Raw genomic sequence first — 19,785 nt, forward strand, 5'->3', positions numbered from 1 at the left:
CGCTAAAAAAATCGCTTTGACCGATTAACTATTTGTTTGATCGTTTTTTGGTTTTTTATCCATTCATTGCTGATAGATTTTTACTCTGAACTAACATAATTTAGTTGATTTTTTTGGTTATGGAAGAGGTGAAGGTGTTGTGTTGGGTTATGGATGATGGAGGTACTACACTAATTTGTGGGACAGCTTTTTGCTTAAATTTGGTGTTAAGAAATCGGACCTTTCGATTTTTTTGTTTTTAAGTTTTTGGATGCAAATCGGAGGTCCGTTTTGCATGGAGGGAGGATCTGAAATTCACATAAAATAAATCGGACTCTGCGATTTTTCCATAATCAATATTTTTTTTGACGATTTACATGAAATCGGATGGTCCGTTTTCTCTGTTAATTTGCTTTTTGAATTAAGTTCAAGAAATTGTTGGGTCTGAGTGGTGCCTGACACCACCACCAATGTTAAGCACCACTCCTCCCCATATCCAAGTCGAGCACCAACTTTGCCTCCATAATAAAATTAAAAAGCGACATAATTTAGTGTATGTTTGAATTAGAGTTTGTAAATGAAATTTTGTATAAAATTGATTTTATAAATTTAATTTTGATAAAAATGAGTTGGTATTAATACATAAGTGAACATAAAAAATTCTAAACAAAAATATTCATACTATTAATAAAAAAATAAATAAATAATTGATAAAAATTAAAACTTAACAAAGAGTACTAATAATAATATTAAAAAATATTTATTTGTGAAGAAAAAAATTCAAAAACTCTGATGATTGTTTTTGGTATTTCTTGTTATAGATGAGATTGAATGACAAAATTGATAGAATGCCAATTAATTTTTTAATTTATGAAGTGAACGAAGAAGCTAAACGTAGAAGTTACAATTTGTTGCTTCTGGTAAACGAGAGTTCAAATCCAGAATCATGTTCGCGTTCAGAAGAAAAAAATTAGCCAAACAAAAATTACAGCGTTAAAAAAGATTGAACGCACTTTTTTTGCTTTCAACGTGTTTACCAAACATACTCTTAGTAGTTAATTTTTGGTTAATTCGTTCGAGCTAACTAGTTCGGTTAGAGAACTAAGTTTAGTTGGTTTAGTGGTTAGTTCACTAGTCTGTTTAAGTAAGCGTTGAGAGTTCGAATTCTGTCTGGTATATGCAGCAACCTACTCAGCGACAAACTTTTAAATAGAGTTCAGTTCAGTATCGCGACGGATTAATCCTTAACTTGTCGAAATAGAAATACCATAAAAAATAAAATAAAAAAATCAATTCGATTAGATTATCAAAAATGTTAAAATGATAAATTTTATTAGTCATATAATATTTTTTTTTTAAATAGGTCGAATTGCCTCATACATTTATATTAAGAACTAAGTTTTCGGATCAAAATGTGATAAAAACAAATTTGAGATTTACGATTTAGATAAGGATTTCAGTTGAAAACAAAATATTTAAATTTATATTAAGTTTATGGTGTAAATAAAAAAGAATCACGGAAACATGAGCATATGCATCCCAAGGTCCAACTCCAAGTCCATTAACCCAAACGTTAAAACCGCCCCCTCTTCTCAGTCCCTACTCCTTATATTAACTTAATTTCCCGGCCACCTCAGAAAAAAGCCTATTCAATCTCTTTGTTTCTGATTTTCGATAGAATTTTCAGCTCTCTCTTCCTCTGCCTACGCACCCCAAAACACTTGGCGGAGTGAAAGGGTTTTCTTCTCTCTTTCTCGTTCCTCCGATTCTCTTCCTTGTCTTCATGTAAATGGTGCTGCCGGGTTTGAACGGAGATAGAGGGACAGTTCCAGCGCCGGAGTCCATGGCGACCAGTCCCAAGCGATCAAACCGCCTTCATAATTTCAACCTTCCACACTTGAAGTGGGGAAGCCAGAAGTACCTGAGGTGCACAAACTCCGCCGGCTCTAGCCGCTCCAGCAGCGGAGATCGCCGATCTTCAGTTTCAATGTCCGATGAGTCACCGCCGAGGCGGAAGAGGGAAACGGAACAGGAGGGAAACCACTCGGTGGCAAAGATACCGAGGTCGCGAATCAATGGCAAGGGCCGCAGCGGTGCCGATGGCGTGAAGGACGGAATTGAGGCGATGAGGCAAAAACTGATGTTTGATCTGAAAACCGAGGCTGACAAGATGAAAGACGCCATTTTGAGGAACAAAGAGGACGACAAGATGAATGTGGGGGAGGATGAAAACGAGCGGGAATCGCCGCCTCTGTTAGCGAGGGAGGGCGCGAGGACGTGGAATCTGAGGACAAGGCGAGCGGAGTGGAAGATTCCATTCTCCGACGGCAGACTTGGCGGCGGCAGCGAGAAAGCGTTGAAGATTGATGAGAATTCCTCTCCTGCAAGAACTGACGGCGGCACCGTTAAGTTGCTGAAGCTTCGAAGCAATTCCGATAAGAGCGCGCCGAGGCCGAAATTCTCCCTTCAATTGTCAAGGAAGGAGGTTGAAGAAGATTTCATAAAGATGGTGGGCCACCGGCCGCCGCGCAGGCCCAACAAAAGGCCCAGAAGTATCCGGAAGCAATTGGATGTAAGTTGCATCGATTTTTCTTGACTTCTTTTAACTTGAATCTCTGCAGCGTCGCTGTACTCTTTGTTTGATTTGTTATAATCTGATTCTGCGCTAACGTGGTTGTGCAGGGTCTTGTTCCTGGTTCGTGGTTAACAGAGGTTACAGCAGATTTGTACAAGGTTGCTGAAGACGCAGGGAATGGAAAGGCGCGACAATCTGGGAAGGGGAAGGGAAAGGGAAAGGGAAAGGACAAGATGCTTGTTTCTTCTGACTCTGATGAAGAATCTTGATTTGAAACTTGAAAGCCTATAACAACAATCTTGTTTTGTTGCTTTGAAAGCTAATTTACTTTTGGTAGTAGGTACATAGTTCGTTCATTCGTTTGTTTATATGTAACTCTCTACCGAAGAAAGTGGATTGTGATAGAAAAGAATATCTTAGTTAATTGATTAAAGCTTGTGAAGTTCTGTGGCTTTAAGGACGCATCTATATAGCATTCATTTAAGTTATTAGTCTAGATAATGATCAGTGGCAGTTACATAGATTTGGTTCTTCTAGTTTCTTGAGTTCTGAGCTAGGTTTCTTTAGGCTGGAGAAATTAAACTCAAATTCCATTAAAGCGCGCACCTTTTTGTTACTCTTTTTTTCCTTTGTTCTCTGAATTGTATCATGATTCATGAGTGAATGTTGTCTTTCTTTGTATATTTATGTTGCTGGTTTCACTCATATATTTAATAGAAAAGCAGTTATGTAGTTGCTAAACCGGAATATCAGATTTTAGTGTAATAGTATGTTTCTAATGCAGGCTATGCGATATGCTTATTTACTACGATAATTGTTTACTATGGTCCTGCAAAACTGGTGTAAACCAAGATCATATTGACCCATTTCTATGCAAAGAAGCTTCCAATTACGCGCTAAACGTGGTGGGGAAGAAGGTGTCGAGAAGCAATTTTGTTGGGTAGCTAAACTGTAGTAGGTATTGAACCTTGTTACTGGCAATCGGACTTTACAAGCTCGCGAAACGTGAATTCGACTCTCCTGAGAAGAGTTCATCTTCGAACCCAATATCATGCATCACAAGTTTCTTTCACAAGTGATTTGGTGTGGAGTCGTGACCACCAAGAAGGCAAGAATAGAATAGCTCTAGCAATGGCAATGGGCCGGTTAAAAATGCCCTGAGTTCCAGCCCAACTCCATCACAGGCCTCCATTTAAGATTGCATTTCTGCGGAAATCTATGCGTGTAAATGAAAAAACAAGAAAAACAATAATGGGACGAAAAAATCAGGGGAGTGGATACTCTTCAGTAGAAAAAAGACGGGATGTTATCCAGTGTTTAATATAACCTTTTATTGTTTTCTCTCTCTTATTTAATTTTGGTCCTACTTAGAGAATTAAAGGTGAAAGATCACACTTTATTCTCTCAAATGTTTTTTTCACTGGAGATGATCCATTTCAAAAAATCAGAGACATTTTAATTGCATTTAAACACAATTTGCACTAGTGACCAAGAAAAAAAATTTCAAAAATTAATTTAAGAATGGATAAAAGTAGTGTAATTCAAGTATACTGTATCATGGTATGTGTAATTGCATATAGACAGTTTTAACCACTTTTTTCTTAGACTAAGCGGAATGTAACCTGTGTTTTGTAGGAGCACAGAGCAGCTCACAACTTGCGTTTCCAGGTGAGAGGTGTCGCATGTTTGACACGTAGACAAGCTGGCCCTTTATATGCTTCACACTCCATCTGCATTTTGCTCAAGTCGATGAAGAAGAAATGTTCTGAAGAGAAAAATGAACAAGCTTGTGTGTGAAGAGAGAAAATCAATGAGGGTTGTGAGATATTATTTTGTTGTGTCAATTTATTTGTGTTAAAATAGTTCATGATTTTACGTTAGTTCAAGAACATATTATTGAATATTTGGATAATCTTCAATTTGTAAGCTTTTTTTATTATGTCAATTTATTTGTGTATGTTGTTATTATTTGTTGTTGTCTACGGCAGGCTATCATGACTTTATTGTCAAAAAATTTGATCCACTAAAGACCTACAACGAGACCACTATAGCTGCCCTAGCATCAACCGGGTTAATGCATGTTTTCGCGATTAGGTAAGGTGAAAGGACATTTCGCACTATTGGGTGCTCTAGTGGAACAATGGAGTCTTGAAACTCACACGTTCCACGTTCAAGTTGGTAAAAAGGTGATTGTCACCCTAGAAGACGTGCTACATATTCTTGGCATGCCAATTAATGAGGAGCCCGAGATGGACAGATCGGACAGCAGTCACTCGTACTTGGTGGAGAACTGCATAGCAATTTTTGAGAAGCAGGCTGATCCGCAGGATCACACGTTAGGGAAGGTAAACCTAACATGGATTCAACAATGCAGAGTGTAACTGTAAGAACCGCGAATTAAAATAATTGATTAATTAATGTAAAATAATCATAATTTAATTGTCCGGAATAGGTCCAAAATTTTAGAATATTAATTAGAAAATATAAATATTATATTTGGACTTAGCAGATTTTTCTGAGTTGGAAAATATAATTTTTTTCGGAAAATTGCGTAAAAACGCGTACCGGTAAATTAACCGGCAGTACCGGCTTAAACCTATCCAGTACTGTGCGAGAATAAAAAAAATAGTAAAAAACCTTAGAAAAATGTTTAGAATTGAAAATCGTACACTAATTTTAAAGGTTTGGCCCAAAGTTGGGTCAAACGGGCCCAAAATTTTAACGGGTTGGATCGAAACCAAATTGGGTCCAAGCCCAACATATAAATACACTCAAATGAACACATTTCAGCCACATTCATCCTCATAACATAAACACAATAGCAGCTGAAGTGAGGAGAAAGGTGAGAGCTTTCTACCATTGTCACTATTCACTCCTCTCTTCCGGTGACCATAACTCGAGCTACGGTGCTCCGATTCGCGTGCCGTCAGCGGCTACGCGAAACTCTTGCCAAGTCCGTTACTTCTAGCTAGGTATTATGGTAAGATTTTCACTCATCTCTGTCCTGCTTATTGTCCTAAAAATTTCGAAAATTTAAATTTTGGTTTTGAGTGAATTTTTGTGTTTTGATTGATTAGGTGGTCTCTAAGGTTGGGCTATTGGTAGTTTGTACCTCAAAAACCATCATAAAAGGTCAGAAAACTCTTTACCTTGTGAAATTATGTATTTAGAAACCCTATGTATTGATTTATGGTAATTTATATGGTTTTAGTTAAGTTCTTGCACTTGTTGGAGTTGATTTGGAGCTTTGAAGGTGAGATTGGTGATTTGTTAGTGATTGAAAGCTTGTTTGGACTCAAAGTGGTGTTTTGTGCATATTGAGAATCGGCCAAGGTATGGTTTCGGTTTTCTCTATGTAATATATAATATTTCTGGACACTTAGGCTAGTGACCCATAGGATAGGATTGGATTATATTGGTTGTTGAATTTGTTGTATGATGATGTATGATGATTTGATAATTTTGAGTTATTTTGATGGATTTTGGTGTTGATGTTGATAAATGATGTTGGAGATTGAAATTGAAGTTGATTTTTATGATTAATAGTGATAGAATGATGATTGATGAGTTTGTTATTTGAGAAATGGTTTAGGGCGATATAATTGATATTTGGGTTTGAGAATTTGATGATATGAGTGGTGGAATGTGATACAAATGGTAAGAACTGATGTGAGTTGAAGTTGGTGTGGTTTGGTTTGGTTTGGTTGTAAATTTTGAAGTTTTGAGCACTTAGTGAACTTTGGTAAAAATAGATTTTTAGTGAATTTTGATGGATCATAATGTGAATCTCAAAGCTTAAAATTGGATGAAACTTGATTTAAATTAAAGATGGCTTTGAGAGCTTTCAATTAATATAAAGTTTATAGAAAATAGATTTTTATAGAGGAAGTTATGACCGTTTAAAGTTTGGTGTCAAAATCTGAATTTTGTGATGTTGCAGAATTTTATGATTTCTGGTTTGTGTGCGCACGCACACTGCTATGCGCGTGCTCTCATCAGTGGCTAATTTTGACTTGTGCGTACGCACAGCCTTGTGCGGCACACCCTGTGTACTTTTGAAAACGTGTGTACGCACACGCTTGTGCGCACGCACACACAAGGAGATGCCTACTGTTGGGAGTGCTAGCACGCTCTGTGCGCACCCACCACCTACTGAATTTTTGCAAGTTGTGCGCACGCACAACCTCACAACCTTGTGTGCACGCACACGCTGGAAGGTGCATTCTGTTGAGGGTGTTCGCACGCATCGTGCGTATAAACAGAATGAAGATTTTTACTTCATGTGCGTACGCACCCCTCTATGCGTACGCATACCTCTTGAAAATCCCTATGGGCGTGCGTACGCACAATTCTATGCATACGCACACTGTCCTGTTTTTCAATAAAAAACCTTGTTTTTAACTGTTTCACCTTCCTAGCATGCTTATAAACTTCCGTGACCCTTATCTAAAATCCTTTAGCTTGTTTTTAGGTGTCAACTCATGGAGGATGCTTTAGGTAAGTTTAATTAGATATATGTCTTGTAAAAAGTTTAGAAAATGGAGACTTAGGTTTCTGGAGTACTGAGGACGGGTTTGGTTGAGTGAGAAGGCGGAATATTGTGTTGATGATCACTGACAATGAATTGGAGTAAATCCCCAAAATGGTCCTCCAGATTGGGCCCGTGCACCAATGTTGCCCCTCAGTTTCTAAATGCTCTAGATGCATCCTCCAATTTGAGCTCCGTCGAAATCCTGGTCCTTCCACTCAATTCCGGCATGACTCAGCAGCCGGAGCGCTGAGCTGGCGTTCCACCACCTCCACGTAGGCTTCATCACCCTCCACCATCACCATTGTTCCTCCTCTTCTCCCAACGGAGCCATTACCCTTCTCCCTTCTTCCAATCCTCCTTTCCCTTTCTCCCTTCCTCAAGCATTGTAGCCCTTTCCATTGGCTTAAGGCTGAAGTGCTAAACCACCACCGCAAGCCACCATAGCCTCCACCATCTGTGACCACCGCGTCCAATCTCCTCCCTCTATCCTCTCCTTCCCCGTCAGGTCCAGAGACGTCAAGCTTTCTTCTTGGCGAACCACCTCCGCCGGGCCCGAGCTTACTGTCACCGCCAATCTGCCATCTTCATCACCCTCTTCCACGCACCGAACCCTAGTCCTATCGTAGCTTCCAGCATCTCCATCGCCACCACCATCACCTCCAGCCTTTACCCAGCATCGCCACATCTTCCTTCCTCATTTTCTCTTCTCAGCTAAAGAGCCGGGTACCTTTATCTTTGTTCCTCATCACCGAACTACTGCTACCGCAATAGCCGCTGCAACCACTACTCTGCCAGTGTCCTCCCCTCGTCTGCTTCTCCTTGTCATTTCCATCACCCATGATGACTAACACTCATCTCCTTCCTCACGTTTCGGTTTGCCTTCTTTCCCTGTCTGACCACCTTAACTTCCCTTATTAGTTTAGGTTTATTTAGAATTTAGTTTTAATTTTCACCAGTTTTAGGCTTAGTTTAGTTTAATTATCTGTTTTAATTTATTTTAGGTGGTTATGATAGGTTAATTTAGTTTGTTGGATTATGATTGTTGCTGAAAGTGTATGGAAATATTCTCCAAGCTTGAGGAAGAAGAGAAAAGAAGAGAGGAAGAAGAAAAGAGAAAGGGTTGTGGCGGTGGTTCTGAGGTAGTGATCTGAAGGCTGGTGAACTGAGAGAAGGAAAGGGCTACAATGCTTGAGGAAGGGAGAAAGGGAAAGGAGGATTGGAAGAAGAGAGAAGGGTAGTGGCTCCGTTGGGAGAAGAGGAGGAATGATGGTGATGGTGGAGGGTGATGAAGCCTACGTGGAGGTGGTGGAACCGCTAGCTCAGCGCTCCGGCTGCTGAGTTATGCCAGAATTGGGTGAAAGGACCAGGATTTCACATGGAGCTCAAATTGGAGGGTGCATTTAGAGCATTTAGAAACTGAGGGGCAACATTGGTGCACGGGCCCAATCTGGGAGACTATTTTGGGGATTTACTCTAATGAATTGTGGAAATTATGAATTGATGGTGGTTGAGATGAGTCTGGGATTCGGAATGGAATGATGGATCATTGATATACTGAATGAAATAATTTTTGAAAACAACTGATGTAATGTTTTTATACTGAAATTGTTGAGATGCTATGCGCCTGGCAGGGATGGCGGTTGGATCCCGCCTGTCGAGGTCGCAGCAACGGCGAAAGGGCGGTGGTTCGTCCCGCTTACGTTGAGATGTGATGTCCGTGGCAAGAGTATCCCGCTCGCATCCGTTCAGAATCGCTATAGTGTGCAGGCATTGACATCCTAGACCGTGATCCGGGCACGATATCTCGGGGGTTACCATTATGAGACCGAAAGGCGACATCTCCATGGAGGTGTGTCGGGTTGGCAGTTGAACCGACGACATGATATCACAGCTAATAGGACAGGCATTCATCATGTGCATCTTTTATCTGTTTGTTTGCTTTGTCAACTTGAATTGCTTGTCTAATTGTATAACATGTCTAATTGCCTATTTAAATTACTTGATATACATGCTTATACTTGTGCTTTCCTTGTATTGTATTATCTGTGTATTTTACTGGGATTGAGGAGGTTCGGAAGGCGGTGGCGATGGGATCGCATGGCGGTTAGGTAGGCGAAAGGCTGTGGGATAGCGGAGAATTGTTAGTTAGAAATTCCTTAAGTTAGATTACCCTATTTTCATTGTGGCTTTAAAGTTAATGTTATAAATTTATTTATGTTTTAAGCTTGAATCTCATAATAGATATGAAGCTCTAGGATTGCCTCTGGTGTCTAGGAGTCTTATATCTTACATCACTGGGCACTGTTACCATACTGAGAACCTTCGATTCTCATTCCATACTTTGTTGTTATTTTTTCAGAAGCAGGTCGCAACCCACCTTGGTGAGTTGCTTGATGGTGACAGAGCGGAGTTCCTTTATCCTATTTTAAAGTCCTTTGATTTATTTTTATTAGTACCCTCACTTTTGTATTTACTTTTGCCTTAGAGTCTTGAGAATGATATTTTGTATAAGTTGTTTTACTTTCAAAACTCTATTTATTTGTATATAACTAGACGGCTTAAACTCCGCGGGCGGCGGCTAGATCCTTATGACTATTATACTCTCTTATATACTTATATCTTGTTATCTAATATATATCTTGTGCCTTAAGTTTGTAGCTTCGTGTGAATGTTTCACGCTTTTGTATCTTGGTTTTTGAGCTTATTTTTTCATCGGACTTCTAGAATTATTATTTCTTCTATATATATTCATGTATAAGCCTTAGAATTATCGTGACCTTTGATTAACCTTTGCTTTATGGCATGAGGTAAGGCTTAGTGTAATTAGGGTGTTACATTTAGTGATATCAGAGCGGTTCGTCCTTGTGAGTCTGAGGGATGGACCGATTGTGCTTCATTGCATACTTTGGGTCATTTTTCTTTCATGCTATTTAGGTTATCTTTTGATATTTCAAAGCATGCTTGTTTGTGAGTGCCTTTTTGGGATAATCGAAGCACTAGGCTTTTGATATTAAAACTGATCACCTTGATATCGATTATTTGGTGTAGACAGGACCCTGAATGGTGACTCACAGACGAGGTCAGACACGTACTCGAAGAGAGAATGAGGGTAACCCATCAACGGATAATCACGCTGAGTTCATGGCAGTGATGGCCAACTTGGCTAATACTATGGAAGCGAATGCTACTGCAACATTGCAAGCCGTACAAAGGCTGGGTCAACCGGCCAGAAATGGAAGTGAAAATGGAGATGGAAATAGAAATGGAAATGGAGATGGAAACGGTAGGGAGCTACTCCGATGACCTTGGCTTCGTTTCTCAAGGTTCATCCACCAATTTTCAATGGATCGACAAATTCTGCTGAAGCTACTCCCAATTATGAATGTGGAATGTGGAATGTGATTTGAGAAATTGGGTGTGGAATGATTGAGGAAGGATGGAGAGGTAATTGGTAGTGATTTATGGTTGTAATTGAAGTGAATTGGATTGAGGATTTTGGAAAATTAGTGTTTGGAAACTTTTGGTAAAAGCTTATTTTTGACCAACTTTAGCAGGGCATAACTTGGCTTCCGGACCATCAAATTTTTTAAAATTTATTTTGAATAAAAATTGGATTCGTGAAGTTTACAATGTTTGAAGAACGGAACAAAAACGATTTTTAACGAAAATGTTATGCGCGTTTAAAGTTGGTTTAAAAAACTGATTTTTATGAACTTAGTAGCTTTATGCCAATTTTGCAGCCCATGTGTACATGGACATGCATGCGATGCAGACCCTGGGCTCTGCCAAACGTCCCACATACGCGGAAGGCATGCGTACGCGAAACCTTGTTTTGGCTGAAAATTATGTTTTTGAGTTTGAAAACCATCCCTCTAACTTTTCAAACCTCGGTCACTCTTTAAGACCCGAAGGCTAGTTTTTAGATCACAAAAGAAGAGTGAAATTATTGAGAAAGTTAAATTGAAGTGGAAGGAGGTCTGTGAAGAGAAGAGATCAATTAATGAGGTACGGAAGTATTGAATGTGGTACGCGATTGAATCTGATTGAGAAAGAGACCTCGGGTAAGAGGCAGTGGTGTTGTCCACTTGCTCCGGATAAGAGTTGAGATACTGGGTAAGATGCAATAGCGTTGTCCACTTACTCTGGGTAAGAGATAAGGAAGAAGAATGATTGAAAGTGATTATGAGGATAATGATTATGATTGTAAAGTGTGAATGTATATTCTGTTCCGTTTTTCTTGCATCATTTTATCTCTGTTTGTAAAGTGTGTCGGGCACCGTATCCCATGAGTGTGGCGGACACTATATCCCAAGAGTGTGGGAGCACTTTACCCTGAAAAGTGTGTCAGGCACTATATCTCATGAGTGTGGTAGACACTATATCCGAAGAGTGTGGTGGGCACTATATCCCAAGAGTGTGGAAATACTTTATCCCGGAAATACGGCGGGAACTATATCCCATGAGTGTGGCGGGCACTATATCCCAAGAGTGTGACAGGCACTATATCCCAAGAGTGTGGATGCATATTAGAGAGACAATATCCGGGTTAACTACTGGGTGTGTCGGATTTTGGAAAGGTAACCGACACATGAGCTCATGGCCTGTAGGACAGGCATGCATCATATGCATTTGTATGTTTTGCTTGAGTGTGAATTTTTTGGTTTGCTTAACTACCTAACTCTGCTTATCTACTACTTGTTCTACTTGCTGTAACTGCAATCTATACTTGTGCTTTCCTTGTCTATTTTGTATGTATTTGCAACTGAGAGATCCCTCATGCTGGCGGAGATGACGCTGAGGGTAGTTCCACTAGTGATTAGGAGGTTTGGGTTTACAAGAGGTGAAGAGTTAGATTAGAATTTAGGATCCCTGGATAGATTACCAAAAACTTATGGTTTAGTATAATCTTTAAGTTTAATTTTTGAGTGTCGGAGTTCAAGGAATGCCTCTGGCTTTTCCGAGACCTTTTATATTAACTATGCGAGCACTTTTACCATGCTGAGAACCCTGGTTCTCGTTTCATACATATATTTTTGTTTTCAAATGCAGGACGTGATACATCAGGTTGAGCTTGCTGGAGACTCTTGGGACGGGAAAATCTACCTTTGGGATTTTATACTTTGTTTTTTGTATATGTACATGTAGTTACTCTACTTGTATATATATGTATTTTGTTCCTCCTAGAGGTTAACTTGGAGAAATAGGGTTTATATTCCATAATTTAGTAAACACTTCTTGGGTTGCATATATGTATATAAATATACTCTAGTCGGCCTTTGCTTCGCAAGTCGAGTTCAGAGCTTGATTATGTATCTATCTTTTTAAATGTTGTTTATATACTTGTCATTTAGTTTTCTGTATAAGCCTTCTGTCTTATCATTTTTTTGCGAGCGACGCATCTTTGGTCTTATTTTGATCTTACCCATTTTCCTTCAAGGCTCCTAGCTATATTATTCTTGTTATATATGTACGTATTTTACTTTTAGAGGTCGTAGTACCTCGCCACCTCTGATTTATATCCTAGGCGTAATGCTCTGTGTGGTAGGGTATTACATGATAGATCCTAGAAGATGAGGATATACCTAGGTGGAAGCATATTGAACCATGTGAGATAGGATTTTTTTAGAGTTACTCGAAGGCTTTATACTGGAGGGCATCGGAGACCCCTTCCAAATTTTAAAGGCATCCAAATAGTGTTATGGATTGGTGGTTTGCCTTAGGTATCCATATCTCTGCAGTGGCAGAACCTTTTTGGATTTTTTCATTGAAAAATTCTATAAANNNATAGTTTTTCTAGGTGCTTGCGTAGCATCCAACCTGGAGCATGAATGATTTGGGAGCTCCATAGTAGATAAATGATGAGATTGGTCCAGATTTCCTTCATTCATCCGCTGGTAAGATTATATACTCTTGGCTCCCAAGTTTGTTATGCACTTTGTCAAGATTCGTGCCTGCTTTCGTGCTTATTCCTATTCTTTCTGTGTTTTAGGAGTCATAATGGTGGTTCTATAGAATGTTGACAAGACTTTAACTAATTAGCATAATTTATCATCTTGGTTGATGATTTCTTTCACTAACTTTTGAAGGCTTTTATCGGTTTCTTTTGAGAAAACTCGGTGGTTCGGGTTCTGATATTGAAGGTGGTTGTCAAGCCATCCTACTGTCCTCATGCGAGGTGTTTAAGGATTTATGGCTATGGCTTGAAAGTTGTACAAAAAGGGGGGAAAACAAAAGGATTCTACTTGGATGGTGGGTAGTTTTATTTTGAGATCACTGAGTGGAAGCCTACATAAATAACGTCAATCTTAAGTAGGTGCTAGCCGAAATCCTTAACTAGGTTATCTCAAGAAAAGAGAACGATAGGCTTCTAACCAGTGATGGTCTAACAAACCAAGGGTCAAGGGTATCTATAATAAATTCTTATGCTTAAGTCAGTATTGGTCAAAGAGATGTAAGGATTAGAGTTAGATCCCACGTAAGGGGTGAATATCTGGCCTCTTTTTATAGTGTTCATAAGAATATGTCAGAAAATCAGAGTGAATTCGTGCCAGATTTAGATAAGATCTCATGTGGATATATTATACCTTGTGTGGGTCAGCGAGCCTTAAAGAGAAGTGATAAACCACTATTTTATGGTTTATCTTGTGCTCAATTGAGTAATTTTTATTAAGTCTTTGCACACTTATTCATACTAATTGCATGATTTTACATTTTCCTTCCTACTTCTGTGCTATGATTGAAAACATGCTTCTTTGGCCTTAAATTTCCCAATTGTAATTCTCTCTTATTACCATTCGATGCCTTTATATGTGTGTTAAGTGATTTCATGATTTATAGGGCAGGAATGGCTTAGAGGATGGAAAGGAAGCATGCAAAAGGGGAATACAAAAAGTTGAAGGAATTGCTAAGCTTTCCAGCCTGACCTCTTCGTACTTAACTGACCATAACTTGAGCTACAGAGATCCAAATGAGGCGGTTCTAGTTGCGTTGGAAAGCTAACATTCGGGGCTTCGAAATGATATATAATTTGTCATAGTTTCTCTAAAGAAAATTGACTCGCACGTGTGGTTCTGCAGAAAAACCAGCAACCTGTACGTAATTGAATTCGCCCCCAGCGATTTCTGGGTTGTTTCTGACCCAGTTTCCAGCCCAGAAAACACATATTAAAGGCTATAAAGTGGGGGAATCCATTCATTCATACAAAAAACAACAATTCATAATTGACAATTTAGGTTTTAGATGTAATTTTCTAGAGAGAGGGTTCTCTCCTCTCTCTTAGGTTTTAGGATTTATGATTTCTCTTAAGGTTAGGTTTACTTCTTCTTCATTCCAAGTTCAATGTTCTTTTAATTTAGTTTCTCTTATCTACTTTTATTTATTCTAGTACTTGGGTTTATCTATTTCTCTTGGTAATTACTTATTTAGCCAAATTGGCTTATGAACTCTTCATGTTAGATTTTAATTTCTATTTAATGCAATTTGAGGTATTTCAGATTTATGATTTTAATTTAGCTTTTTATATTCTTAGTTTTAATTGATGAAAAGGCATTTTTATTCGAATAGATTTTCTCCTCTTGGCTTTGGTTGAGTAATTGGTGACACTTGAGTTATCAAACTCAGCTGTTGATTGAAAATTGGAATTTGCTGATTAATTTGGATCCCTCTAAAGCTAGTCTTTCCATAGGAGTTGACTAGGACTTGAGGAATCCTATTAATTGGTCCACTTGACTTTCCTTTATTTAGTAAGGGTTAACTAAGTGGGAGCAATAAACAATTCTCATCACACTTGATAAGGATAACTAGGATAGGATTTCCAGTTCTCATATCTTGCTAAGAGCTTTATTAGTTATTATTTTAGTTCTTGCAATTTACTTTTGTTGTTCCTTATTTAGAAAAACCCCAAAAAGATAATCTTCCATAACCAATAATAAATCATACTTCCCTGCAATTTCTTGAGAGACGACCCGAGGTTTAAATACTTCGGTTATAAATTTTATTGGGTTTTATTACTTGTGACAACCAAACTTTTGTACGAAGGGATTCTTGTTGGTTTAGAAGCTATACTTTCAACGAGCTTTTAATTGCGAATTTCTAGACCACATAAAATTTCTCTTGTCAAGAAGCATTCTTGGACCACCTGTTGTCCTAGGGCAATTCGGGAGTTAGGTACCAAACTATTTACTCCAAAAAAAATTCACCATGTTAACCTAGAATATTATGGATATCATATTAGAATTTAATCTCTGACGAATATCATCTTCATTGGTAACAAAATACTAGACTATTCTAGGGAAACATAGGTTCTTGAAATTTTTAAAAATACCAAATGGCTTTTTAAATGTTCTTAAAATACAATGTCTAACTTGTTTAACAAAATCCAAGTCTTGCGATCTTGATGATTGGGTCACCGAACAAAGTTTAGGATTGATTTTGTTTCCTAGATATTTTTGTGAACCAAATTCATCCAATTAGTCTTGAATGAAATTATGTACATAGTTCAAGAAGTTGTTGAGATTCAATACAAATTTTAGCTTCTAACCATGTCTACAAAATTCACACAAAATTATACAAAATTTACTGACAGAGTGAAAAACCAAATTCCAACAGTATTAAAATTTAAATAAGCCATGCATTTGTTCAAGTTATCCCAATGATCGAAACTAAACAAAATAACACCAATTTATCTTCAGTTTCATAAAATTACCTACCTCAATTCCAAGCTCTTGATTCTTGCTCTAATCACCAAGAATTACCAATTAACCTACAAATAAATATCAATATCATCCTCTTTGTTTATTGTGAAATATATTACTAACTGTTAAGAATGACGGAAGCGATTAACATGACTAATTAGCCTGACTCTACTAAGAACTTTCCAGTTCATACTCACTTCTCTCCCCCTTCAGATGGAGGCAGGAATACTCTTCTGTCATCTGCTAGTGATCATTCCGCAAAGAAAATTCTGCTCTAGGTATTCTTTTGAGTCTACGGCGAACTCTATTATCTGTTTATATGTAAATACTGTGAGACCAGCTGACGTCTGCACCCCGTTTGAATATGAACTTTAACCTAAATCCTTTGTACGAGGTTCATTTTATATGGCTACTTGATGGAGTACCAGTGAGACATCCTATGACAATGTATGATCGTGCAGAGGAGAAGTAGATGATGTTTTGCCTTTTGATGATATTTCACCTGACTTGAGTTTTGATCTAGCTATATCTAGGGGTGTTCTAACTAAGATCTATACTCTAATAAAGGCTGGATAACTGAATGTTGTTAACTGCTTGAGATGTATATAAGTGCGGTTGTTTATAACTGTTATATCTGTTATTATATGTGAATTGATTATGAATGATTTCATATATTAAAACAAACGTTTTCAATAAAAAAATACATCGCAAAATAACTACACTTTTAACAATAACTCGGGCTCATATAATAAATAATAGATAATAATTAGAAAGACAAGCTGGTAGTGCTCAATTTTCGGTATGATCTAGACATACTAAAAATTGGGTCGTTACAAATTACTTCACATTTCTTGTCTTCCTATTGACTTTTCATAATAAAGTGGATGGATTAAGGAAGTATCACGATTCACTATATGCATATTAACTCCCTCTTTCCATGCCACTACCAATTCTCCCAACAATCCAATAGGATCAACTATGAAGCTAAACTCAAAACCTATCCTCCTCAAAACTCCTTCCACGGTCGAGGTATTATTTTTTGTTTCGCATAGAAAAACCTCGGGAAAATGGGATTTATTAATCCCTTTGATGTTGTGAACTGTTAGGGGTTTTTCCAAACTCCGACAGTTTCACATCACCATCCTCATACCTTTTTGGGTTCCAATTGTTAGGTGGTACCCAATCTTTCCTCTGATTCAGTCGTTTTCTCCGAGCATTGTTTTTGGTAACTAGCCTCAACATTGCATTCTTCGGTCCTCTTTTTAACCTCTGAGATTGCATTGTGTGAATTTTTTCTCCTAGCTATTTATTTTCAGTCTTTTTTTCTTTAATTTTCTTGCTGAACAGAATTCTACATGAGGTCTGAATCCCATTCTCCTTCTCCTGATTCTGTGAACTCCTATTTTAGACTAACAGATTTGCAAATTCACGTAGTAGATTAACAGACATTGGTTTTTTTGTCTATCTTTTCTAGATTTATTATTCTCATTGTTGTTTGGATTCATGTTTTCTTTATCATCTTTAGTCTCCTTTCAAATTAGTTTGCTCAGAGTCATCCTCTCCATTTCTCCTCTTCTACTTTTCCAGCTGCCATATTCTCCAAGTGCTTTTGATAGGTTCTGATTCCATGTCCAATATTCCCACAACAAAAGTCACCAACAAGTTCATATTTGAGTTGAAGATCAGTGACTCTGTTATTGCTACCATAGATTTTCAACACTCTTTTTAGTGGTTTTTTAATGTCGAGCTTGACCTTAATTTTCAGCATCGGTTACTCCTTATGCCTCATAGAGAAAATACCAACTTCCATCACCTCTCCTAATGTCTCGCCTACCCTCTTACCCGAACCTTTTTTTTGCATTACTCCTGGAGGCCCCATTGTTGAATCCAAATCAAGATAGTGGCAAATTCTTCATCACAAATTAGGAAATTCTCTCTCCACCGTTTCAGGTTAATTTTGTAGTTCTTGAAGAGACAAGGAGCAACCCCTTCAATTCATAGCAAATCAACCGCTTTCTCAAAAAAAAAAATTGATATAGGTTCCCTCCGTGATGTAAAACTTTAAAACCCTCTAGTTGAATCCATATGGCATATAAGGTTAATTCTAACGTTCTTGTACTGAATTGTCTGTCAACAAAGAGTCTACCCATCAGACTTGGAGCATATCTCAGTCCCTTCCTGAATATCCTCATCACCATACGTTATCACCTAATTCTCCACATCATCAATCACTCCTTGTGGATTTAGAGAGGTAGCATTGGATGTTGTTATAAAGTCTGAGACACTCGATGTGAATTGACTAACAATTTCAGGATTACTCTTTAACATTTAATTTTATTTCGTTTTGTTAAAAAACTAAAACTTGGTCTAAGTGAAATCTCAAACAGATCCAAGACTATAGTATCTAAGACAAACCTCTAAGAAGGCATCTCCAATGATGACTCTAAAATTTATTGATGGAATCTCCACCAATGTTATGACTCCTCAAAGAGCTCAACCGCTTAAGTCATTTGCTGAATTGCTCCAATGCTTGAACTGCTACTAATTGGATATTCAATTACTAATGATGACCAAAGGCTTCAGAGGCATAACAAATAGCATAAATAAGTATCAAAGTCCAAAAATATTTATCTAATTCATCATCTAATTAAGTATCTCTAGTATTTCTAACTTGACCATGGAAATACTTTTTTAGGTGTAGACCTACCTTACATCATAGTTCAGTACAACTTCTTGTCTATGAATTCGTGTTCTCTTCTTCAACATCTCATTTTAATCTGGGTAATCTTTTATTATTGAATTGAATCAGTTTAGGAAAAGCACTATTTAACAAGTATATCATGTTGGATCTTGAACCATAAACAAATTAAATGTGAAAAAATGTACAATAAGTTGCAGAAGAAGCTAAATAGGCACATAAGCGGCGGATCAAAAGCTCACACCTAGAATGAGAGAAAAGATGGCCAACAACATTTTCATCATTTACACTCACTTTTATGGGTATTTGTAATCTTACTAATTCGTTACGAATCGGGCCAAGGCATCAAGGTGGGCCAAGACCAAGTCCAACCCTAACCCATCATCCAAATTTGTACCTCTATCCCCTTTGGACGATAACCTATCCAAACAAGGCCCATCAATCCTAACATAGTGGGCCCGGGCTTGTACTTGCGAGCCCATCTTGGCAGATGGGGGCGAGGATTCCCCTACTCCACCAGCGTAAGGCAACACCCCTGCACCCGTTATAGCGCTATAATTCCCACCTCCACCACTACCGTTACAGCTACTAAAATTTCCGTTGCTATTGCTGTTGGGGAAGACGCAGCCGTGAGAAACGGACACGTGGAAAGAAGGAGGCGCAGCACGTGGCGGCATGTAGATCCATGGGTGATGAGGTCCCGACTGGCCCACAACTGACCCCGGCGGGGCAAGAAGGTGAGGAGGCGGAACGAAGGCGGAGACGATCGGGTTTCTAACGAATGAAACGGCGGCGTTTCGCGTTGCTTGGAGCTGCGCGCGCTTGAGCTGTTGGCGCTCTTTCTTGTGCGCGTTCTGGTGCCCTCCAAGAGCCTGCGAGTTTGCGAACTCGCGGCAGCAGTACTGGCACTCGTACTTCCTTTCGCCGGAGGAGGAAGACGAGGGAGGGAACACCGACGCGCCTCCGGCTCTGCCATCGGATTCAGGTGAGACGGACGGGGAGACGGCGTCGAAGAGCGTTGAAAGGTCATCGTCATCGTGGTCCACACCGAAGCCGAAAAGCTTTAGAGGATTTTGTCGTTTAGTGTGGTCATGGAGTTGAGCCTCCATGGAAGTTTAAATTAATTGTTTGGTGTTGTTTGTGTTGAAGATAAGGGGTAGTGGAAGAGTGAGAGATGAAGCGTTTGTGTGTACTGTGTAGGGGATAAAATGGTGCGTGTTGTGCGCGTTGAGACTTGAGACTTTGAAATTAAGAGGTTGTTGCATGTCTTTGGGGATCTATTTATATATGGGATTTGACCACAATAATA

At 38.6% G+C, this 19,785-nt stretch overlaps 3 protein-coding genes across 3 annotated transcripts in view; 1 reads left to right on the forward strand and 2 right to left on the reverse strand.

The window, feature by feature from the left end:
* Positions 1,499-3,297, forward strand: LOC107643852. The gene is made up of 2 exons (XM_016347601.2): positions 1,499-2,551; positions 2,662-3,297. Exons 1-2 carry the CDS (start codon positions 1,769-1,771, stop codon positions 2,821-2,823), a joined length of 945 nt encoding a protein of 314 aa, XP_016203087.1. The 5' UTR covers positions 1,499-1,768; the 3' UTR covers positions 2,824-3,297.
* Positions 8,829-19,785, reverse strand: part of LOC107643855 — an 18,712-nt gene continuing 7,755 nt past the window's right edge. The window contains exon 3 of the transcript XR_002363392.1: positions 8,829-8,839. The gene's annotated coding sequence lies outside the window, so the exon portion shown is untranslated. The remainder of the gene's footprint in view (positions 8,840-19,785) is intronic.
* Positions 18,623-19,765, reverse strand: LOC107643854 (zinc finger protein GIS3-like). Its single transcript, XM_016347602.2, has one exon. The coding sequence runs from the start codon at positions 19,583-19,585 to the stop codon at positions 18,794-18,796; it is 792 nt and encodes a 263-aa protein (XP_016203088.1). The 5' UTR covers positions 19,586-19,765; the 3' UTR covers positions 18,623-18,793.

This window comes from Arachis ipaensis, chromosome B05 (genome assembly GCF_000816755.2).
Source record: "Arachis ipaensis cultivar K30076 chromosome B05, Araip1.1, whole genome shotgun sequence".
NCBI classification, from domain to species: Eukaryota; Viridiplantae; Streptophyta; class Magnoliopsida; order Fabales; family Fabaceae; genus Arachis; species Arachis ipaensis.